Source organism: Rhineura floridana, chromosome 12 (assembly GCF_030035675.1).
Source record: "Rhineura floridana isolate rRhiFlo1 chromosome 12, rRhiFlo1.hap2, whole genome shotgun sequence".
NCBI classification, from domain to species: Eukaryota; Metazoa; Chordata; class Lepidosauria; order Squamata; family Rhineuridae; genus Rhineura; species Rhineura floridana.
This window is the reverse complement of record NC_084491.1, coordinates 38,518,985-38,544,288: the sequence shown is the minus strand read 5'-3', so window position 1 is coordinate 38,544,288 and position 25,304 is coordinate 38,518,985. Positions and strand designations below refer to the sequence as shown.

At 41.3% G+C, this 25,304-nt stretch overlaps 2 protein-coding genes across 9 annotated transcripts in view; one reads left to right on the top strand and one right to left on the bottom strand.

The window, feature by feature from the left end:
- The window catches only part of TECTA (tectorin alpha), an 87,651-nt gene extending 85,350 nt beyond the window's left edge, over positions 1 to 2,301 (top strand). Inside the window, exon 23 of the mRNA XM_061592268.1 lies at positions 827 to 2,301. Coding sequence (XP_061448252.1) covers positions 827 to 924 — 98 coding nt within the window. The 3' untranslated portion in view covers positions 925 to 2,301. The remainder of the gene's footprint in view (positions 1 to 826) is intronic.
- The window catches only part of LOC133368273 (uncharacterized), a 32,938-nt gene extending 8,115 nt beyond the window's left edge, over positions 1 to 24,823 (bottom strand). The window contains exons 1-10 of one of the 8 annotated variants that reach the window (XM_061592278.1): positions 24,629 to 24,823; positions 21,150 to 21,236; positions 16,430 to 16,497; positions 13,789 to 14,008; positions 13,538 to 13,681; positions 7,838 to 7,958; positions 6,308 to 6,420; positions 4,166 to 4,249; positions 2,951 to 2,993; positions 2,453 to 2,503 (exon numbers count right to left, since the gene is read on the bottom strand). In XM_061592278.1, the coding sequence (XP_061448262.1) occupies positions 2,454 to 2,503; positions 2,951 to 2,993; positions 4,166 to 4,249; positions 6,308 to 6,420; positions 7,838 to 7,958; positions 13,538 to 13,681; positions 13,789 to 14,008; positions 16,430 to 16,497; positions 21,150 to 21,182 (876 nt within the window). In that variant the 5' untranslated portion in view covers positions 21,183 to 21,236; positions 24,629 to 24,823 and the 3' untranslated portion in view covers position 2,453. The other 7 variants (XM_061592276.1, XR_009758616.1, XM_061592281.1 and 4 more) reach the window with 7 other exon arrangements.
- Between the last annotated feature and the right edge of the window lie 481 nt (positions 24,824 to 25,304).

The window sequence follows — 25,304 nt, the reverse complement described above, 5'->3', positions numbered from 1 at the left end:
GAATGCCTCTTTAGATGCTGTGCTATCTTCAGTTTTTACGAGCACTAGTATTAAAAACAATAACTTTAAAAATCTGTTGTCTGATTAATTTGGGGCACTTTTTAGTTGATTAAAAGTATTTTAAATAAATTAATCTAACCACTTTATTATACCATTGATTAAATATTTGCAGCCTTAGAATAATGTATTGTACTGTTGAGATCTTACTGGCCATGTCCAGGGGATTACTAATAATGCCCAAGTGTGTGTTCGGTATTATAAAAATACCAGAGAGAAATAGGAACTAATTTGGTTGGTCCTATTTCTTAGCAGAGATATAAAAACACAAGCAGCAGAGTGAGAATGTAACCAGCCCCACCTTTCTCTATATAAATAACAACAGATACAATCTTCTTAGGTAAAAGATAAAAACATTTACTCACAACCTCTTCATATGTTAGAAACATAGGCTGTAGCTTAGATGAAAGAAAATAGAAGGTATTCAGTCCATCTTAGGGTTTGGTATTGATGCTCTCAGCAGAGAGCATCATTTGCCATGCGGCCTCTCTCAATGGTGGATAGATCAGCTATGGAGAATATTCAAAAATCCTCCAGGACAAAGAAAGGAGGAAACCAGGTAACTAACCCCGCCCATAAGGAAGTTACATCATGGTGAACAGGTACATGGGATATTTTCCAAATATCCCCCCCCCCAAGTGAACATGCAACATTTGCCTATTCCAACAGTGTGTTCTACTTTTGGTACAAAACCAGTACAAGAAATGCAGGCTCTGCTTCTTTAAAATGTGAGTCATCATGAGTTCTCTCTCTTCATCTCTCTCTGTAGCAACCAGCACTTCAACTGGACCTCAAGCCAGGCTGCTTCCGCTCATTGTTACCCAGCTATCGTTATGGTGTATTCTCTATAAATCAGTTCCAACATAATTAATCCACGGCTTCTATTTAAAGTACTGTAATTTACTTTACCCTTTCTAAGTCCCTGTAGGATAAGAGCATGCAACCCTAAACCTGCGACCTGCACTGTTGTCAGTCATCACCATCTACGACAACACTTTGTCTGTTGCTGCACTGGAGTTGTTGGCCTGTTTTTAATGGTCTTTACTCTAAAGAAAGCTGGAAAAAATTAACAGGGCACCACACTCTTCTACATGTCAGGGATGTGACCAACATGACGCGTAGTAAATAGTCGATTGTGTTACTTCCTCTTTGTATTCATTCTTAGAGCAATCCCCACTCCCTTTTGCTGTTTAAATTTTGGAGGAAACTATTTTGTCTGCTTGATGACTACTTGACCCTGGGAGAAAAGGAAGATGGGTTGTAGGTAGTCATGGAGTTGGTGTCCTGAAATGTATGAATTGCTCCCTTTACACTCCAGCTTTGAAGGCTAAATCACTGTGATTTAGTTCAGGGTCTCACTATGTGTTTGTGTTCTTTTTAGGCAGTTTCTGCAAGCCTTGCATGCACAAGAGAAATTAACTATTGTTAATTTCTTCATAGAATGACCAGCTGAAGTTCTGCATTCACACCAGGAGGCTAAAAGGATCAATAGATGGGGGAAATCTTCATGCATCTTGAAAAATGTCACCCTAGAGTGGTTGCTATGGAAAAAGCCATCGTTTCTGTTACAGCTACCATAGTTGCCACTCACAAGTTCAATTTTATATGAGCAAGCTTTTGTTCATATGAACAAGCATTTCTGTTTTTTGAGGTCTGGGCACTCTGCTTCCTCTTCATTTGTTTGCTCAAATAGATTTAAGATGAAACATTGGGTGACTGATTTGTTTTCTGGCAGTGTCTTCTTTTGGAAGCCTTCTATAATTACACTGTAGTGCATTCAGGCAAAAAGTTTTACTATAGAAACATATCCATCAGGGGAAGTGTCTCTTCTGCAACCTACCACCACATTTATCAAAAGCTCTGACACAGTGTGGACATATCCATACTACAGATTTATCAGGCATGCCCTCTTCCCACAGAAACCTGTGGATTAAAATTTATGTGAGGGGGAATTGTGTACGGATCTCTAGGGGGAAAATCTCAGCACCCCACCGAACTGCAATTCCCAGGATTCTTGGAGAAGTCATGACATTTAAAGGGGCAAGGACTGATTACAGTTTCTAGTGTAGACAAGACCTATGTTTCAGCCTGAGATGCTATCCCTTTTTATTATGCTCACATTTTTCCTGAACTCAGTAAATAGCTCACAAGGGCACTCTGGATTGCTGCGATGTCTCCCCGCTCCCCTTTGATACAAACTTGGTGAACCTTCTGTCCCTTTTTATCATACATTCAGCCAAATAATTTAAACATGGTTTATTCTTAATAAAACTTTGTGTTCAAATAGGCTCATTTCCTGTCTGTTCTTGCATCACATGGAGAATCAAGATAAACATAACATAGTGTTCATCTCACATATACGCTAGGTGAAAAGTAAGCATATCAACAGTCTTACATTATTCGGGGTATCTTTTTCTCACTTCCACTTCTGTTAAAGACTCTTGTCCTTGTAAATGAAATATATCAGAGAGAGAATGATTTAAATATTTATCTCAATCAATCATGTAACAAGCCCTTCCATGAGAGCAGAGGATCAATTTTGTTCAGAGAGAGACATTCTGCTAATACTTCTCAGTGCAAATCCTAGTTTTAATAGATGTATGATAAGCAGATGTAATAGAGTAAAAGGCTCATGTGTCTTCAGTCATTTATAGATGAGAGTATTTGGCATCTGCATTAAACATGGCATAGTAAGTACAGGGCTCAACAAAAGCTGAATAGCCCAAAGCTGTGGTCTCATGCAGAAAGCTGCGTGGGACAATCTACAGTATGCTCAGACCTCACAAACCTATTAAGGCACAGGAAGGAACAGGGGTACAGCATCACTCCCTGGGATTGACAGGGAGTATGGAGCCTACAGATTGGGTGTTGGGCCTGGTGCAAGAGGCCTTACCTTCTGTCCTTTCCTGATGCAAGGGAACGATGGTAACTGCACACTTAGAAAACAAGAGGTGAATGTCATTAAATCAGCCACCTTGAGATAATCCAAGCAGCTTCCAATAATTGGCCATGGTACCCAGAAAACATGGAGATAGGAAGGGACATTCTGAGGCTTGCATAGCCACTCCAGCCTCTCTGTAGGCTGGGCAACCTCATCATCAAGGGCTGCAGCCCTGCCTGCCAAATGCCCCAGGCCAATCAAGTATTAGGTGCTAGACTCCTTGATATGATGGGTTCCTGAAACAAAATTATAGAAACAGTTCGTATCCACGGCCAGGGGGATGAAAGGGCTCCAGCCCTACAGCAATTATTGGTTGCGTCTTGTACTCCGCTCATATATATATGCACAGCAAACAGCTAGACCATTACACATAATTTAATTTGTGAAATTTGCCGCCACAAGTTGTGGTGATGGCCATGGGCTTACATGACTTAAAGTGGGCTTGCACACGTTTATAGAAGTTTGGTAAATTACTTATAATTAATTAATTGCAAAATCTGCAAAACACTACAGTAGGGCCCTGCTTTACAGCGATTCGCTAATACAGTGGTCTCAATTAGAAGCAATTACACTAAAGCCCCACTCATACAGCGCTTGTTCCGCTTTTATGACAGTTTTTGGGCATCGTGTGCCATTCTATTCAATGAGTTCCGCTTTACAGTGGTTTTCGCTTTACAGCGGGGATCCGGAACGTAACCCGTCATAACAGTGGGGCCCTACTGTACATAAAAATGACTTCTTCACATCATGCATAATTAATTTATGGAATCTGTTGCCGCTGCTGCTAGCATCACAAGATGTAGTGGTGGGCAACATATAATTAGACAAATGTTCGTATAAGTCTATCAGTGGGTATTGGTCATGATAACTAAATGGAACCTTCAAGTTCAGACTGGGATTCTATGCAGAGGGGAGGAGGGCATTCATGCTCTGCTTTTTTCATTCATGTTCTGTTGCATTCATCTCTGCTTATGTTCTTCCTGGAAGAATCTGTCTGGCTACTGGAAAGAAAGTGGATGCTGGACAAGATGGACAGATGATGTGATCTAGGAGAGGACATGTACTTACATTCTGATGTTTACATTCTTAACGTTAATGCAAATATTGTTGTCTGTCCCTTCAAATGCTTAAAATAAAACCATCCCTCTGCCACAGAATCCTTTCTACCTGAGCTTTCGTTTCATATTCCAGCAGATCTTCCATGTCCTCGTCCGCCACTTTATTCAGCTCTGTCAAGATAACATCTAAAGCCTGGAACACACAAGACAACCATCCCAGAATTCAGATGAAAAGGAAGAAGTGGAGGCAGGAACTGATCCAGGGAAAGAAATGAGCTTAATGCTTTCTTTAAATTGAGGCCTTTACACAAGTGAGGTTAAATCACAAAGGTTTTGTGCGTTGTTTTTTAAAACATGAAATGGAAGATACAGAGAGAAATCTGATTTGATGTAAACCACATTGTTGTTTTCATAACAAAAGGAGTGGCAGCCACTTGAGTAATCTGAGACAAAGCAATATACCATCAGATTAGAGTCAAAAGAATGTGCCAGACCTGGAAGAAATGCAAACCATGTGCCCTGACAATCTTTCACATTTTAAGATCTATTTTTAAGGCTTCTTGTGGTACAAAGTGGAATTTAAAACTTGCTTACTTTGCTGCCATCTACTGGCAGATTAGATTTTCAAATCCCTGGTTTGCAATGATTTCCCATCATAATATTTTCTCCTCCTAATAGCGATATACATCCCTTGAGTGTCAGCATTCTACTTGATCTGCAGAAGCCACACAGGGAAACAATAGGAACCATTTGAAAAATAGCACATCCTTCCTTCAAGCTGCGGGGGCTGGGGACAGGACACAAAGTGGTTACAAAGTGATTATGGGCATATGGAAGGTCATTCAAGGACATATCAGAACAATCACCTTCCTGTGGCTCTGGGACTTTAATATCTAGGAATCAAGAATAGGACTTATTGACTTTCATAAGGCTTATGAATAAATCACATTTCAAACTTTGGTCAAGACATCCAGAGTAATTGTAGCATTCTCGTTCAGGCTGCTCCACATTTATATCTGATGTGTGGTAAGCAAGGATCTATTGGAGATAATGGAAGCTATGCTGAATATATAGCAAAGGGACAAAGAGCAATAATTCAGAAAAAAACCCCGCAAGTGTGCTCTAACTCCAAGTCATAAGACACTAACCATTTGATGAGTTCTTAATTCTGTAAAAATAACAAGCTAAGACCAGTGGATCTCGATTTCTGCACTACAAGAATTATGATCTGCACTCAGGCTGTCAGAATGTTGCAAACAGGTTATATTTAAAAGGCTGTTGGAACAACTGAGGGAGAACAATTGTTTATACATCCAGTGAGAATGGGACATGAAGAATTGGGTTAAAGGGGAGGAGCCCAATTTAGGTTAAACATTCTAAGACTGATAACGTAATTCAGAATGCTTAGTTAAACTGTTTGCACCCACAAGATGCAGTGACTGCCACCAACGTGGATGGCTTTAAAAGAGGATTAGACAAATTCACGGAGGATAGGGCTATCAATGACTACTAGCCATGATGGCTATGCTCTGCCTCTCAATACCAGCTGCTGATTATCACAAGCAGGGAGAGTGCTGTTGCACTCAGGTCTTGCTTGCAGGCTTCCCACAGCCACTTGGCTTGCCACTGTGAGAACAGGATGCTGGACTAGACAGGCCTTGGGCCTAATACAGCAAAGCTCTTCTTATGCTCATTGTGAAGCAAGCTGCCCATGGAGGCTAAACAAGCTTTGGAGTCAACTACACATAACAGAGAATGAGGTGGCAGAGTACCATTTCAAATTACAGGTGTGGAATGCCAGTTTTGCATGCTCCACTGTGTAAAAGTTCTCTTTTAATGAAAAGCTAGCATATGGTGCTTGCAGAACTGCTGTTCTGTGAACACAAGGACCCAACTACTATGCACCTCCAGCAATCACTGCACTGAAGTGTTTGACTTATCTTCAGCACTGTGAAGGTTAAAAAGAATTCAGAATAATTAATTGGGAAACAGCTATTAGAAGGAACAATAAGCTTTGTGTGCATGATTAGCAAAAGAAAGGGAGAAAACCCCACAGCCCATGATCACTGCAAGGAGCTCTCAAGTAATCTCTCTCTGTTACATCCAACCCTTTCCCCTTAATTAGCCCCATGCCTGCCCTGACAGAGGTGGAGGAGAGGAGGGGGCGGGTGAAACTCCTCTGGATGCTGCAGCACAGGGATGATACAAGGCGGCCAAAACAATCAACATTTTAGAATATGAGCCTCCTTACCACATTGGTAAAAGCTTTCAGATGGAAATCTCCCAGGGGAATGTTTTCGGAGGAAACTCGCTGCTGCTGCTGAATGCTAAAGAACTGCCTGAGAAGAATATCGAAAATCAAATCTGGAAGGAAAAGGTGGGCAAGGAAGATTGAGGGCCACATTGGACATGATGTTTGTCATGCAATTTGCTCTGATGTGCTTGACATCTTTTTTTAACATGAATTGCTGGTGCAAGGTGGGGGGAGGAGCCAGAGTGGGTCCTCAGCATAGGGGGAGGAAAGCTTTAACCCTTTGTGCTTGCTGTGACCCCAGTTGGGATCCTCCTTCCCAGTGCCTGCTTTTTGCAATGGGGGGGAAAACTCTCATTGGTACCAATGGGAGCTTTCTTCCCAATGTAAATAGAAGTTCTGGGGAGGGGCAATTCCAGTCTGAATTCCAACCAAGCCCTCCCACTATGTTCATGATCTAGCTCCTACACCTCACCACCACCCCCGGCCTGCTGTGGGCTTAAAAAAAAGAGAGAGAAAGTACAGTAGGGCAAACATTGGCCCTCAACATGCCATTAACACATGCAAAATCCCTAAGACTGGTGTATCCTTCCCTAGAAAAATCAACCATTGCAACATTACGGATACATCCCCCAAAAAATTGGTGTACAGGAATTTTCTTAAGGGATGTGTGAAACTCTATTGAGCAAGTATGTTAACCCTATGGAAATTTGGCTGCATACACAACATACATTTAAAGCACATTTAAATGACATGTTCTGTTCAAAGAACCCTGGGAACTATAGTCTGTTAAGGGTTCTGGGAACTGTAGCTCAGTGAGGGGTAAGCTAATTTCAGGGGAAACATGTGTTTTAAATGTATGCTACGCAGACAAAGTTCTTCAGGCATTTCGCAGGCATTTCAGGAACCTCCAAACTTGCTTTTAATTTCATGTTGGTTTAAATCCCACAGACATAGGAATGTGTAGTGCTTCTTTGAGAATTTTTGCTGGCCTTCTCAAAACGCTTTTGACTTTCTTCAGTAAATCAAAGATATATTGTCCAAAAAGGATTCTCCCCCTGCTTCATCCAAATTCTCTTTGAATTTTGCTTTAGGAAAAATGTCTGAGAATGGAGGGCCTACTTGAATGTCCAGCATGTTTGACTCCCAGATCATGGCTAGTCAATCATGGGCACAAGTTGCTATCCACAGGATTCTACCTTTGCTAGACTGCTAACTTATAAGTGGTTTGTCATAGCATGCAAAGTAAACCCTGCACCTGGTGGCAGATGCACTATTATGGTGCTTTAAGTCTACTGTGTAGATATGCCTATTATTTATCATATACAGGCCCAACAAGCATTGTTTATGCCTTTGTAACCTTCCTCAGAAATGTAATCAAAGCTCACATCTCTGCCAGCCCTTTAGTCTTTGCAAAAGGCTTCTTTGATCTGCAGCATTAAGTAAATCCACGATATTATGCCTTTTTCCAAATTTACAGGCATTCAGCCTCCCCACCCCAACCCCAACCCCCAGCCGCTCAATACTCACTATCTAAAATCATGCTTGAGTGCTCCTTCCCAGAAAACCTTGGGCCCTGCAAACTCATCTTCCCTATCACACGTTCCAGGAGAAATATGTCAATAAGTTGTTTAGCAGCAAACGCAGCAACCTGGGGTGGGGAGGGGGAGAGACAGAAACAGACACCCTTGTTACATTTCTAAAGGAAAAAGAAAAAGTAATCCAGCAGCTGTTTCATAAGGTTTCTGAACATGCAAGGAGAGACTATTCCAGTGGTTGCACTTACAGGTGTGCGAACAAAACACAAGATTGCGCTACCCAGCCTGGTTTTGATGCTTTTGCAAGCTTTGGTTTTGATGGGGGTTTTTAAAAAAGGAGCCATGATGAAAGTACAGGTTTTTAAAAATTATTGTAGCTATTATACCTGTTTTTATAATTTTATATTATATTGTTGTAATCAGCCCTAGGACATTATAGTGAAGGGTGGACAATAAAGCTTATAAATAAATAAATATGCCTGCTTCCTGGGAATTACTAGAAGAAGGCATATTCCAAAACTCCTACATGCAGCACAGCCTGCAGATGGGGTAGACTGATCCCCGATGGGAGTTACAACAGTCTCCAGGTAGAGTTCAGTTTCCAGCTAGAGGTCAGTTAATAGGCTCAATCCAGCAAAAACTGGGTTGCCTCTAAATCCATCTGAAATCAGTGGTAAGAATAAGTATTTTAGTATTAATGAGACCTTGAACTATAGCATGACACATAACTGTGATGGTTACACACACTTAACTTGCTGCATTACATCCAATCTGTTCAAGTGAGGGCAAGTATATAGCAGATTTAGAATGATTCAGCTTACCACTCATTAACAATCTAAACATGTATAAATATTCTGAGACATTGATCCACGATAAATCCAAATGGCAAAGGGTCAAATTGTAAATGCACTCTAATTCAACAGCCTCGTAGTTTATCTATCAACCTACACTTTTTTTGTCCTCAAGGATGGTGACCTTAGGGTCAGAGACAGATTTCCCCTGGAGGCTGAACTGCAGATTTCCTTATTCAGACTCGTGCCAACAGGCACTGAATCTGAAAACTGTCATGAAGTGCGACTTCTCATTTTTAATTTTTTTTAAAAAAATTCTTGTTAGACCGTCTGGTTGTGTGGAGGTGTCTGAAATATCCCAAACAATTTATTTTATAGTCTGTTACATACTTATGTGAAGCTTCAAAAGCAAGGATACTCTTTTCTCCAGTGGTTTCTAATTCTTGACTTCCCATTTGTATTCACCTGTGCCATGTGTGTTTCTTCCTTTCTTTGCCACAATCTTCCCAACATATCCCAAAACAGCAATTGTACTAAACTGTTAACTTGAAAGAATACAAGAACAGCCCTCCTGGATCATATCCAAAGTCCATCTTATCCAATGCTCTGCTTCCCACACTGACCAACCACATGTCGCTAGGAAGCCCACAAGTAGGGCATAAGAGCATCTTTTCCCTGCTGTTTGCACCCCAGCAACTGGTATTCAGAGGCAAAATAGTTCTGAACATGGATATTCCAACTAGCCAATGTGACTAATATTCATTGGTAGACTTATTTTCTTCCATGAATTTGCCTAAACTCCTTTTGAATGCCACATAAGCTGAGGTGGGGATTCTGTAGCCGGATTTTGCTGGACTGCAATTCTCATCATCCCTCACAAATGGCCATGCTGGAGGAAAGTTGGAGACCAACAACATCTGGAGGGTTTTCCACCCCTGATACAAGTTATTGGCCATTACCACATCTTGTGGCAGCAAATTCATTAGGCATCACATGAAGTCTTTTCTTTTATGTAGCACTATATAGATTTTGCAGTTAATAATGCATTCCTGTACAACATCTGAGTTTTCATGATGCAACATTTGTATTTTGAGTAGGGTGATTATGAAACATGCTTAGCCTTCCCACCAATGGCCAGCCAAAGGCAGATTTTGAAACGCTTCATGGCTGTTTGAAAAAAAAAGTTCTTAAAATGCCACTTTGATGCTGAGAATCACTAAATGGAAAAATGCTTAACTTGGGCACTAAGAATAAGAGCTGACAGGCAGCATAAATACTTGTGGCATATGATTTATAGATTACACCCTGTTGTAGTGCCGGGAACTTAGCGTGCATCGTAATGGATTTGGTTTCTAATAAAGAAGAGTGTACTGTGATTTTGTGTAGCTCCTCGCTGACGTACATGCAAAGTACATGCTTGTTTGTGGAGATTACCTTGGCAGAAGAGGGAAGGTTGACATGCTCCTGCCTGATATGCAAATCAATGAAGGCAGGCCTCTGCATTGTGCCTGTCTATAACAGCAATCTTTTTTTCTTTCTTACTCCAAGGAATTAGAACATGAAGGACAGAGTCCAGACTGAATGATGTGCCTTAACAGTGAGATGAATCTCAAAAAGAAATGGTGCTGAACAGGCAGTGGAGGGAGATGGACAGAGAGGCAAACTTATCTGAGTGTATCGAGTGGAGAGAACATACAACCCTCACTGCTCTTGCGGAGTGGTTAGAGTAATGATATTCATTTATTAATGGCAATTAATATGAAATTTGAAAATCGCAGCTGGAAGGCAAAAAAACTCAGTGGCAGGTGAAAGTGAGTATTCATTTCCAGAAAAGCAGACATCAACTAAATTTGCTCTTTGCGTGGCAAGCTTGAGCATCTTGGGCCTTTGTCACTGAGACCCAAACTCCTGCCCTCCCCCATCTTAGTTTTACTTTATTATATGTTTATCTCATCCTTACTCTGAGGCACTCAGGATTGTGTAAATGGACTTTGTCCTCACCCTCATTTTATCCTCACAACAACCCTGTGAAGTAGTTTAGGCTGAGAAATAGTGCCTAGCTCAAGGTCACCCAGTGAGTTTCATGGCTGAGAGGAATTTGAACCTGGATCTCATAGGTCCTAGTCTAACCACTATAACAATATTGCAGCCTTTACCAAGCTGGTGCCCTCCAGATGTTCTGAACTCCCATCAGCCCCAGCTAGCATGGCTGTGCTGGCAGGGGGCAAATGGGAGTTGCAATCTAAATCATATGGAGGACACCAAATTGGCAAAGGCTGCCCTAAGGGGTTGGTGGGTACCTGGGCACCACAACTGCTGGTGTCACTCATCAACCAGGGCTTTGTTTTGTTTTGTTTTGAATGTGCAAGATGAGCACTGGTGTGCTACCAACTCATAGCATGCAAGGCAAGATCGAAAATGGGAGAAAGGATCTTTGGAATAAGCATTTTATCCCAACTGAATGTGACTTTGCAAACTCTCCCACTGTGACTCACCTGCCGCCACCCACGCTTGATCTAAACTTAATATTCATCTGCATTTGTGCAAATCAAAAAGGAATGAATAGGGAGGTTGTAGAAACAACCGTGTAGCTGGAGATATGTAAGCAGAGAAATGTTCCCATCTTTGACAAGGTAAAATTTCACAGCATATTATACAATCGTTTCTGTTTATGCAGGAGAGAGATGATACCAGGCATGGTGAAACTCTTATTATTACATTACAAACTCTGGCAAATTTGTTGTGGGTTGGAAACCAGCAGCCTTCTGTGCTGAATAACTCAGCTTCTCCACTAAGTGATGGCAAGTTTTAAACACACAAAACTACAAATAGAAGCTGGTTCCCTTAAAGAGGACAAAGTGTGCTCCCTGTACACGGTTTGCAAGAAGTTGCATGGCTATGAATAGAAGTTTATGGACTTCATGATAAAAAAAGTCCAGTTTCTGCTTGTCTTAAACTCTGGCCAAGTGTGGTTCAGGATCAAAAGCGCTGGGACTTGAGTTTGTAAGAATGTTGGGTAACCTCCAGCTTGTTTGCTGGCTTGTGATTCAGTCTTCTGCAAGCTATGTCTAACCTCAGTTATTCATCTGTAAAATGGGAATAATAATGAGTGTTCATAGGCACTCAGAGAGTCAGCAAGACATCAGCCCTGCATAAACTATTATGAAGATGCTATTAACGAACACTAGCTTTATGTTTACTGTCTCTGTGATGGGACGGAATTGCTTCAAACAAAAATTCATATGTATGTCACAGTGGACTGATATTGTTGGTTGGCTTACTTACATAAGTCAGCTGAAGGTATTGTTTTGGAAGCACTTTCATGGTCTACACTGCATAAGTCAGTGTGGATAGAGGTGAGTTACTGTAAGTGGGTGCATTGGCCCTGTCTTGAGAAAGAGGAAGGTTGGACAACAAATGACCTCAGTTGGTACCTCCCAATCCATGCATCGAGGCCAGCATCCTTCTTCATATGGTAGCTAAAAACGCCCTAAAAAGCTGACCAGTAAGACATGAAGCAACAACCTCCCCTGCTGTTGCTTCACAGGAACTGGTATTCTGTCCTCCGAAGATGGATAGTCTCCATGTAGCCAGAAAGACTAATCAATAAAACAGACCACAGTTATAAATCAGTCCCTTAGCATTCAAGAAAACAAGGCTTTTAATCTAATTCTGAAATATCCTTGTCAAAAAGTTGCAATATGTAAAAATATAAGCCCTATAAAAACGAGCCCTGCCAGATAAGACGTCTAGTCTAGCAACCTCTTTCCTACAGTGGCCAACCAGATGCCTCCAGAAAGCCCAGAAGGGAGGCCTGAAGGCAACAGCCCTCTTCCACTGGTATTCCTGGCAAGTGGTATTCAGTGGCTTACTGCCTCTGAAGACAAAGGTTCAATTTAGCCACCTGACCAATATGGTAGATTTGGGCTAAGAGAGACACTGGGTTCAAATCCACTCTCAGCTATGGAACTCTATGGATGGTTTGGGAGCTTCTCTGTCTCAGCCTTACCTACGTCTCAGTGCTGTTGTGAGGCAAGCTAGGCAAATAACCTTTTCTATATATTACTATCTGTATGTTGCGAATCAGGATGCACCTTGGCAAGATGGAGGCGGAAGAGGGAAGGGACCTCGGATTCTAAAGATGTTTCAAAATGTGCTATGTTTTTGTCTTTGGGGATTGTATTATTTTTATTGCATTGTATTGCAGCTTTGTTATATATTGCACTGCACTATACTGTTTTGTGGCTTCTCAATTTTGTTGTTTGTTATATATACATAAATAGCTTACAGACTGCCTTAAGTATTAAGCTGTATATAAATATATGAAATCATAATCATATGATTGCCGCCCTGGGCTCCTGCTGGGGGGAAGGGCAGGATATAAATCAAATAAATAAATAAATAATCACAAATAAGTAAATAATATCCCTCAATGCTCAGCTTAAATACACTTGGCACGAGGACACCCAAGTCCATTTCACTGCTTAGAGTTCAATAGCATCCAAACGGAAAAATATTCCAGCTGTCTATTTCATGGTTTCTCTAAATAGGCAGAACTGGGTGTGTTATAGTTGTCATGCTCAGGTTGCGAGGAGCTAGCTTAACTAACAGGATTGCTTGGCTATCTTACTGAACAGATAATATCATGGTAATAGCCCATTATCAAATTCATGGAGGTCCATCAATGGCTATTAGCCATGATAGCTAAACAGAACATTCATGTTCAGATGCAATATAACTGTCAAATGCTTGAGCAAACAATGGAGGAAAGCTGTTGCTTTCATGCCCTGATTGTGGGGTTCCCAAAGGCCACTGTAAGAAACAGGATGGTGGACTAGATGGACCTTTGGTCTGAGCCAAAAAAGGCTCTTATGTTCTTGGAGCACAGGTTCCAGGTTTACCTCCTGCTGCTGCGGCTTAAACATTTCAGCAAGACATTCATTAAGGACAGACTGGATTATGGCTTTGACTTCCTCCTCAACAACACATAAGATGATCCCATCAAGCATTTCCTCCTGCTCCAGTTCTTGCTGTGCCTCTTGGATCTGAACAAGCAGAAAGTAAACATGTAGCATCAAAGGAATTCTGTAGACTTATACACTTTGGGAAAGAGAGTAGGGAGGAGGAGAGAGGTGTCCATTATATTACTCACTAGTTTGGGTAAAGCTGCATGGGCCACTTCAGTCACTATTTCATCCATGCTATTGAAAATAGCAGCCTTGTTGAGGTAGTCATTGGAAAAATCATTCACACCAATTTTGACCACATTAGGACACACATCCCTTGTTGCTTTCACTAAGAACAGATCCAATAATGAGTGAGTGAGGTTCTCCATGTCTGACCTGGGAAAAGACTGGCCTTGATCTAGAGGGCTGTGGAAGACAATAAACTGTTTGCACCTCTCTTTGCAAAGCGCTTGCACAAGTAATGGTGCACAAGATGAAATGAACTAATCAATACTGCCTTGGTCAGCAAGCAGTATTAATATCTTATAAAACAGAGTTGGATAATAGTATACTTGTACATAAGCATTGACTAATTGCTTCAGTTAAATATGCAAGGTTTAGCATTTGTAATCTTTATGATTGGTAAAGTACACAGACAGATATTGCTTGCTTTCCAAAATACTTTGGTTTTTAGGGGTATATTAAAAATCTAATTAAAAGTTTTCATAGGGCTCATCTACATGGGAGCATTTCTTCATAGCAAATACACTGCTTTTACCTTCATTATTGATTTCCACCGTCTGCAGTTCCTGCTGAATGGTAGCTGCCAATCATTTTTTCCCATTCACACAAGTAGGTGCTCCTCTGGGAAGGATTAGACTGGATGAGAGCTAACAAACTGAAGCTCAATCCTGACAAGACTGAGATGCTGTTGGTGGGTGCCTTCTCGACCCAGGTGGTGGATGTTCAACCTGTTCTGGATTGGGTTACACTCCCCCTGAAGGAACAGGTTCGTAGCTTGGGGGTGCTTTTCGATCCATTCCTGTGTCTTGAGGCTCAAGTGGCCTCGGTGGCACGGAATGCGTTCTACCATCTTCGGTTGGTAGCCCAGCTGCGCCCCTATCTGGATAATGTTGACCTCGCCTCAGTCGTCCATGCTCTGGTAACCTCGAGATTGGACTACTGCAATGCACTCTACGTGGGGCTGCCTTTGAAGACAATTCAGAAACTACAGCTAGTGCAAAACGCAGCAGCCAGACTGCTGACGAGGACCAGACGGTCCGCACATATAACACCTGTTCTGGCGCGTTTGCACTGGCTACCTATTTGTTTCCGGGCCAGATTCAAAGTGCTAGTTTTGACTTATAAAGCCTTACACGGTGCAGGACCACAATACCTTGCGGAACGCCTCTCCCGCTATGAACCTACCCGCTCACTACGTTCAACATCTAAGGCCCTCCTCCGAGTCCCGTCCCATAGGGAAGCTCGGAGGGCTGTTACTAGATCTAGGGCCTTTTCAGTAGTGGCCCCCGAATTGTGGAACAGTCTCCCCGATGAGGTGCACCTGGCGCCTACTCTTCTATCTTTTTGGCGCCAGGTTAAAACCTTTTTATTCTCCCAGGCATTTTAATTGCTTAATGTTAAGTTAATTTTATATCAAGTTGTTAAACGCTTAAGCTGTCTGTTTTAGGGATTTTATCTGATTTCTTTTTTACTGTATTGTATTTTATTCCTTGCTGTGAACCGCCCAGAGAGCCATAGGCTAGGGGCGGTATAGAAATGGAATGAAATAAATAAATAAAATAAATTAGTCTTGCTGTTTCTTTGTGCCCTGCCCTCTAATTATACATTTCCACTCCCTCTGGTTGCTAGGTGACTGAGCATGCTCAGCCTGTTCTACAAGCTGCAGCAGGTTCCTTTAAAAAACCCCAGAAGCGTGAATATCTGTGTTTTCCCTGCCTATGGTCGGTAGGATACAGCTGAAATACAAGCAGTGTTATGCTTTTGTGTGCAAGTTAGGGCAAAAAGAAAATAAAGGCACCATTGGCAGCAACATAAAGAAGGCCAGCAGAACAGAGGAAAGCAGTTGGAAGTTGCTTGTTAGCCCATAGAAACAAAATGAAAGAAGGGAGAAGGAGTTACTGGGCATGGAGAGGGGAACAATTGACAAACCCACCTAAAAGCATCGAACCAAAACATCTGCAACCATTAGAGAAATGGAGTGGAGATTTTTTCCCTCCACTTTTGGTATTATTAGCGGATTGGGTTAGTATGGATTTACAGGGGGAAAACTGCATTATAGCATCTGTTTGCCAGTAATGTCATGTGAACCATGCAAATTTAAAGGAGATATGAGTAACACCAAATACACAGTAAACCACCGTGTAGGTGAGCCCATATTCTTGTAAAGTTCTATTGCAGTCTCCTGGGTTTTTTTATTTTATTGGTGGGCGATATCACCCTTTAATTTCTATTCTTCTTATTCATCATGCTAATAATTTATCTGCTTTTCCACATTATTGTGGCCACCAAGTATGCACTTAGCAGCCTCAGGATGCAATCATATACATGTTTACATGAGAGTAAGTCCCATTAAACTCAGTGAAGCTTAACTTCTGAGAAGACAAGTATAGGACTGCACTATTAGTGAATGTAATATAATCAGGCTGATTACAGAAGATTATTTATCCAGAACAATTCTTGCAGAATGGGAAATTTATATTTATAAATATCCTTAACAGTCTGATCATATCAGAGCAATATTAAAACGCAGAATCAAACAGAATTTGGTGTTGGAAAATAGTTTGATAACTCTTAATGGAAATGAGTGATGTTTTCTTTATTTACCTGGATTTTTCATTTTCACCTTTTGAAAGTTTCCTGTAGGTGAATTTCAATGGCTGAAGCCTCTGAATCTGTGTAATAGAGAAGAACATTGGTCACTTACCATGAACACTCCTGTAGAAGGTATTCAGACACCAGTTAACCCCTTCATTGCCTAGGCCAGGCAGGGACATATGACCAAGTCCAACAGTTTAGCCAGCTCCCCAGACTTTTCCCTCAGTTGTGGCCCATTGCCAATCCAGAACCACAGTGCAATAAAAGATAAGAAGAGAGAAAAGAAAAACATACCCCCTTGTGAGGTACACCTCACACAAGAAGGGGGTAACAACAACTATATCAGAAATGTGTTAAGATGTACTATCTTACAGAATTAGGTGGGGCTGAGAATTTGTGGAAACTGATCAATGTTCCTTTCCTGGGTGGCATGCAGAAAGCATCCAGACACCAATGGGACTGATTGTATACTGGGCAACACCAAACAGGTGGCACAGATTCATAAAGATGGCAAGATCTATTGTAGTACCCTACTCCTGAAACCCACTGAAGCATACTAATCAATCTTATAGTGCCCTGTGAATGTCCTGTAAGTCCACATCAGTACCCTGCAAATTTCATCTAAAGGACCATTGACTGAAAATATCACCAAGGTAGCTGCTGTTCTGGTGGAGTGGCCCTTTTTGTTGAAAGGGGAAGGAAGGCTCTGCAATTCATGCTCAAGTTATGTAAACCAGATCGGCCTAGACAAGGTAGGCCTAATTACCCTTTACCCCCAAAAACTAAAGTAAAAGGAGACAAATAAAAACCCAACTTTCTAATATGATCCATCCTAAGAATACTCACCCTAAAAGCCCTCATTTAGAAGGAAAGGGTTGTAGTTCAGTGGAAGAGCAACTGCATTGTGTGAGGAAGATCCCAGGTCAATCCCCAGCATCCCAGGTAGAGCTGGGAAAGACTTCCTGTCTGAAACCCTGGACAGCCACTGCCTGTCAGTGTAGACAACACTGAGCTAGGTACACCAATGGCTCGACTCAGTATAAGGCAACTTCCTATGCCTCAGATCAATCTGTGCCAATCCTTCTCAGAGGGGTGGGAAGTGTTTGGGCAGAAAGGAGGTAGGGCAACCTCTTGAGCTTTGTGAAGAAGAAGGTTCATCCAGGGCAGGCAGGAAGGATCCATTCTGAGTACAACCTTGTCTTTATGAAAAATATACAGGCATTTCTTAACAGAAAGAATCCCAAATTCGAAGATCCTCTTGGCTGAAGTTATTGTCACCAGGAACAGCACCATTAAGTAGAGTAAAACAAACCCTGCCTGAGACACTGGAAAGCTGCTACTAGTAGTAGGAGCGGACAATACTGGACAAATAGTCTGACTTTATACACTGTCCCCTTTATAATTATTATCTCCTATGTTTCAAGACCTCTAGGATGCACATCTTAATATGGTGAGGGTGTCTGAGAGTGTCGAAGAAACTGAGAGCAATGCCATCAGGAGTCTAGACTAAGAGGTCTAGATCAAGAGGCATCCAAACTCAGAGGAAGGCAATGGTAAACCACCTCCGAATACCTCTTACCATGAAAACCTTATGAGCAAAGTATCCAAAATGCAACACAAGACAGTGCTGGAAAATGAGACCCCCAGATCAGATGGCACTGAGTGAGTTACCGGGAAAGAACAATGGAGGAGTACGAGTAGCACTGTGACTAATGACGCCACTGGGTCAAAGCCAAAAGGAAGCCCAGAGGCTGATGTGCACAGATGCGAAAGGAGAGTCCGGAGCTGTACAACGTACACAATGGGAACATGGAATGTGAGAAGCATGAAGCAGGGAAAGTTAGAAATTGTCAAGCTAGAAATGGAATGCATCAGCATTACAATACTTGGCGTGAGTGAATTAAAATGGACCGGACTGGGATATTTTTAGTTAGGCAACTACAAAATATTTTATACAGTAAATGAGAAAATGGAAATGGGCTGCCTTCAAGTGGATTCCAACTTATGGCGACCCTATGAATAAGGTTTTCATGGTAAGCAGTATTCAGAGGGGGTTTGCTATTGCCTTCCTCTGAGGCTGAGAGGCAGTGACTGGCCCAAGGTCACCCAGTGAGCTTCATGGCTGTGTGGGGATTTGAACCCTGGTCTCCCAGGTCGTAGTCCAACACCTTAACCACTACACCACACTGGCTCTCCAGTAAATGAGAAATTAATAAGAAACCGGGTTGCTTTAATAGTGAGAAGAGATGTAGCAAGAGCAATTAGAAGCTATAACACAAGGTCTGAGCGAGTGATATCAATAAGATTGAACGGGAAACCTATTAACATAACCATCATCCAAGTCTACGCTCCAACGGCAAAGCCAGAAGGACAGAAATTGGAGTTATTTTACACAGAAATACAGGAAGAAATTGATCACAAACCAAAACAAGATGCTCTGATAATCATGGGGGACTGGAATGCAAACATAGGGAACACAGAAGAACTAGAAATTGTGGCGAAATGGGGCTTAGGAGATAGAAATGAAGCAGGAGAAAGACTTATTGAATTCCATGAAGCCAATAATTTGTTTCTTACAAACACATTTTTTGAGCAACCAAAAAGAAGACTGTACTCGTGGACATCACCAAATGGTCAATATAGGAATCAAATTGATTATATAATTGCTAGCAGAAGATGGAGAAGTTCCATACTTTCTGCAAAAACAAGACCAGGAGCAGACTGCGGTACAGATCATGAACCAGTAATATTGAAAAATCAGGTAAAGCTAAAGAAGAACAAAGCAATCATAATGCCAAAATACAATTTAAATAACATCCCAGAAGAAAATAAAGATCAAATAAGGAACAGATTTGTGGCTTTAAACCTGATAGAGAACCAGAAGAACTATGGATTGAAGTCAGAGACATTATCAGGGAAAAATGCAAACAGACAATACCTCTAGTTCAAAAAAGAGAGAAAGACCTCAATGGATGACTGATGAAATTCTTAAAATAGTTAAAGAAAGAAGGAAAGCAAAAGCAAAAGGAGATAGAAACATGGTAAGAACCCTAAATGCAATAATACAGTGACTAGTACATAGGGACAAACAGAACTATTGCAATTGTTACTGTATAGAAATAGAAGAGGACAACAAAAAAGGTAGAACAAGAGCCCTATTCCAAAAGATTAGAGAAATTAAAGAGAAAATTAATCCAAGAGTAGAGACGTTGAATAATCAGCAGGAGAACACACTGACTGTCGAAGATTAAATAAAAGGAAGATCGAAGCAATACACTGAAGATATAAAAGAGATGCAAGGATGACAGATTCATTCACGGAGCATCTGCATGACGAAGAACCAGAAATGTTAGGTGAAAGCTGCTCTTAAAATACTTGGAAGAAACAAATCACCAGGAATAGACGACATACCAATAGAGTTGCTACAAGCTGCTGAGACTGAATGTGTCCAAATTTTGACAAAAATTTGTCAAGAAATATGGAAAACTAAACAATGGCCCAAAGACTGTAAGCATTCAATATATATCCCAGTTCCAAAGAAAGGGGATCCCAGGGAATGCAGTAATTATCGAACTATTGCCTTCATATCCCATGCAAGTATAGTAATGCTCGAGATTCTACAACAAAGGCTCTTACCATATATGGAGCGAGAAATGTCAGATTTCCAAGCTGGATTTAGAAAAGGAAGAAGTACCAAAGATGATATCGCAAACATACAATGGATAATGAAGCAGATGAAGGAATCTCAGAAGAAAATTACCCTGTGCTTTATAGATTACAGCAAAGCCTCTGATTGTATAGATCAGGAAAAACTATGGAATGCTTTAAAAAAAATGAGGGTGCCACAGCACCTGATTGTCCTGATGTGCAACCTATACTCTGGATAAGAGGCTACTGTAAGGACAGAATATGGAGAAACCGTCTGGGTGTGAGACAGGGGTGTATTTTATCACCCTATTTGTTTAATCTGTATGCAGAACATATCATACGGAAAGCAGAATTGGAAGGTGTGAAAATTGGAGGGAGAAATATCTTAAGATATGCAGACGATACCATACTACCAGCAGAAACCAGTAATGATTTGAAATGAATGCTGTTGAAAGTTAAAGAGGAAAGCACAAAAGCAGGACTACAACTGAATGTCAAGAAAACTAAAGTAATGACAACAGAACATTTATGTAACGTTAAAGTTGACAATGAGGACATTGAATTTGTTAAGGATTATCAATGCCTTGGCACAGTCATTAACCAAATAATTGGGTGTTAGAACAAATTAAACCAGAACTATCATTAGAAGCTAAAATGATGAAACTGAGGTTACTATACTTTGGATACATTATAAGAAGACATGATTCACTAGAAAAGACAATAATGCTGGGAAAAACAGAAGGGAGTAGAAAAAGTGAAAGACCAAACAAGAGATGGATTGATTCCATAAAGGAAGCCACAGACCTGAACTTACAAGATCTGAACAGGGTGGTTCATGACAGATGCTTTTGGCAGTCACTGACTCATAGGGTCACCATAAGTCGTAATCAATTTGAAGACACATAACAACAACAACAACAACGTTTCAAGACTCAGGTCTGAAACTAGGAGAGGTGGACTGCTGGCTAGTGACTACCTTATTTTGTTTTATTTGCAGGATTTCTATGCTGCCTTACAGGGATAAATAAAAAACCATAACACTACAACTGCAAACTAAAACACCAATCTAAAATCACTATACCTTGAAAAAAGATGTGAAGGCTTCCATGAGCATTACAGGAACACATTCCCCCAAGGAAGTACTTTGTAGGTTAACAGATCAGCACATCTAAAGAGAGAGAGAGTGAGACAGACAGAAAAGTACAATATTTATTATTTATTTATTACATTTATACCCTGCCTTTCTTTCTGTGCTAGAAACCCAAGGCAGTTTACATATGGTTCCCAGGCAGTCTCCCATCCAGGTACTGGTCAGACCTGACCTTGCTTAGCTTCAGCAGGGTGCTGGCTTCCTGTACCTTCTGGGTAACTATTGTTTGTGTGTTAAATGTTGGATGATATTTGCATCTATTTGTGTTTTCGCTAGACTGAGTATTCTGCAACAGTTACAGCTCAGCTGTTTCCCAGAAGTGAACCTTTAACACTTTAGACATCTGTGGAAGAGTGTCAGATTAATGGGACAGGTGAAGGATGGTAACTGCCTGAGCATTCCCCCGCCCCCAGTAAATGAATGGGAATTTCACAGAAGTACGCCTGTAATAATAAATAAATTCATAAACAAATAATTAAATAAAAGGAACAATTTCAAGGATGCTAGAAATACTGCATGTTGTTTACGTATCCCCAGATATGTTGCTACCCTTACTGCTCTGGCTGGCAAGCAATTTTCAGCAAGATCTATATTCTGAACTGAAGTGCCAACATGAGCAACTCCAGACACAGCTTAATCGTGCCTCTTCTCTGCACAAAAAGCAACATAAACTTTGTCAGTACACCCTCTCATTTTGTCTGGGTCTTGCGTCACGCTTGGGGCCTGTCCAAATTGGTGCTTTGTTGCTGGCATATTCTGCAGCATGTACTTGACACAATAACAGTGCATTACTAGTTGATTTAATCTGCTTCAGTTTGTGCTAAAATGCTTCCTGAATGCTACCTTATTATTGTTGTCCGGAGAGGCCATAACACGCAACAGAAGTGGAACAAAACTAAACCAAAACATTTGTGTTACAAAGAGTTATGGGATTTCAGCAGGAAGTGACAGGATATGCACTGACTGGACATGAAGCCATGTGACTGACCCCAAACTGTTGCAGGCACAAACAGCATTGAAATCAGGATCAATCATGTATGACCACCCTGATAGCATGAGCACAAATTGTTATGAATGTGCAATAAAAAGGACATCTGGAGGGACTGAGGGCCAAGACAGATGTGGCCCCTTGGGGATACACTATTGCTCTCCTTACTTTAGTTTACTATAAAATAGCTGTGGAGGGCTCTGACTTTGATTGTGTTTAGGGAGCAGTTGTTAACTCCTCCCCCCTGTACCATTGTCCCATCCTGATTTACTCTCCAAGGCTACCTATTTGACATGCTGGGGAAAATAACATAGGTATGTGTCTCATGCCTATATTTTGTATCCAGCTGAGTTAATAGCAGCTTGCAGGTAGGGCATTCTACAAAGCCACAAGCTGCAAAATTTAGTTGATCCTGCTAGCTGGTTACCCTAAAACATATATGATAGAAAACAGAGATAACTTACTGATCAAGTTGGATGCCCAGTTGCAAATGATGTAAAACACAATAATTTGAATATCTTGTTTATGGAAGCATTTCTACCTGTTACCTAGTTTTGTGTTATTGAATCTAAATTGAAGTAACATTATTATTAGAGTGATTATATGGGCATGTCTTCACGTGAGCTGCCAGATGAACAACTCCTTCAGACACTTACAGTGCAACCCTACGCATGTATATTTAGAAGTTAATTTAATTGGGCATACTCGTAAGTAAATGCCCCTAGGATTACAGCTTGAATAGTTGGTTGTGAAAATGGGGGCTTTGTTAATCCAGATCTCAAAACATTATCTGAATAAGGTAATTAACAAACTGTGGGCAGAAGCACATTAGTGTGCCACAAGAGACTGCAGGAAACAAATAAGAAAAGGCTCTTGGGAGCCAGCATACCCATCCACAGAGATTACCTGTTCTATCTCTGCACTACTCACTGCTCTGACCTTTCCAACGGATAATTTTCTACTGGATAGTTTCCAATAGGGTGGATAATTTGTGCGTTCCTCTAAATTGGGTGATTCGTTCATTTTAACCATTCCAGATGCAGAGACAGGGCAAACTCATCCAGCTTTAAGAGGAGAGTAGCCACTGTTATCTCTGCATGAGTCACAGCTCTACAGTGTGCTGCATTTATCAAGTAGATGCGTGCCCCAAGGATGGGTTAATTCTTTTCTTGTTCACAATCTAAACGGCAATGTAAGCTGTAAGCCTATGACATTTACATGCATATAAACCCCACTGCAATCAGTGGGTCTTATTTCTGAGTCAGCATGCATAGGCTGGGTGGCAGAATTTAGGCTCACTCTCTTATTTAAACTTAGAACGGAACCTGCTTCTACACTATTAGTGATATTGCTTTTGATGTCACTGGGAATAATGGATGGGTGCAGTGCTGGATTTAGACTTGGTGAGGCCCTAAGCTATATAAAGCTTGGAGGCCCTTTGTTAAAAAATTACACCAGATATATATATATATATATTCAGTACACATAAAATTTTAAAAGCCCCCCCAAAAAATTCTGAATTTTTTTGAGGTCCCTGTGGATTGTGAGGCCCTAAGATGTAGCTTGTTTAGCTTATGCCTAAATCTGGCACTGGATGGATGACATTTTGCTGCCTGAAAGCAAAGCAGCTTCAGCAATTATCATTATGTCACTTAAGCCGTATTGTGCTTGGCACACTGGCTCATTAGCACAAGGCAGTAATATACAGCAGAAGAGAAAAAGGAACTTGAATCTCATAAGTATTGATGCAACAATACTTTTGTAGTTTGACCTGCAACAAAATGTTATAATGAATTTTCTGCTGAAGCTCCTTAGACTACTATCCAGACTGCTATCCAATTAAGGCTGCAATGCTTTACCTACTTACCTGATAAGACCCACTGAACTTATTAATATTTTACTTATTCATTGCATTTATACCCCACCTTTACTCCAAGAAGCTCAAGGTGGCATACATGGTTCTCCCCCTCCTCGTTTAATCCCCACAACAACCCCATGAGGTAGGTTAGGCTGAGAGAGTGACTGGCCACCCAATGAGCTTCACAGTGAAGTGGGGATTTGAACCCTAGTCTGCCAGGTCCTAGTCCAACACTTTTATCACTACACCACACTGCCACATTTAATGAAGCTTGCTTCTGAGCATACAGTAGTAGGATTGCACTCTAAAGGAAGGTACAGGGAAATGAAGACTACAACAATATGCACACTTACTTGGAAATAAATATTTTGAACTCAGTGGGACTCATTGCTGAATAAACGTACTCAGGATTGCATTGCACCAGTCTTTTCTGACTATGGTCAGACAGATTTCACAGTGTTCCACCTCCAGAAAAGAGCAAATGTTAGAAGAAGAAAAAGGTTTCCTACCCAGTTAATCCCAGAACAACCTGTCTGTGATCTCCCTTGCAAAGGAAAGCTTTACCTAGTAGAGCGACACTGTGGTAGCTCAGTTGCCCCAGCAGCAAGCCCAAACAGACATTAAGGACAGGAACAAAACTGTTGCCATAGCAGGGGAAAAAAGCTTCCTTGCTTGGAGCCGGATGTCCTGTGAGAGAAAGGGACAACTATGAAACTGTTGAAGGCTGCTAGGCCCTATTAATCCCTGCACCTCCCACTCACTAGTTCTCCAAGTGAAAGGGAGTGTGCAGAGTGATTTGTGATCGGGGGGGGGGGGGGCGGGGGGGGGAAGGGAAGAGTGCATTTATTTGGGACAATTCTTCTGTATCAAAGCGGGTTCCCTGTTGAAGCTGCAGCCCATTTAAAGAAATCTGTGCAAAAATGAGAAGATAGAATCCTGTGTCATTACATTCATTGCTCCTTCTGATGTTGCTACTCAGGCCCATAGCCATATATATGTACTAGGATTGCCAGGTTCTTGGCCTGAGACTGATCCTGTATCTTTAGGAGAAGAGAAAGTCAGCCAGTTGCAGGTGTTCTTGCAACCCTGTAATGGGAAAAGCCACAAGGTGGAATTCTCCCTCCCCTCTCCACAACTTTTAAAGATACAGATGACCTCTTGGTATATGTACATATGTATATGTACAGAACTGCTTTTCTTGCCCCGCTCCATAACTTTTAGGCTGACTACAGGCCTATTG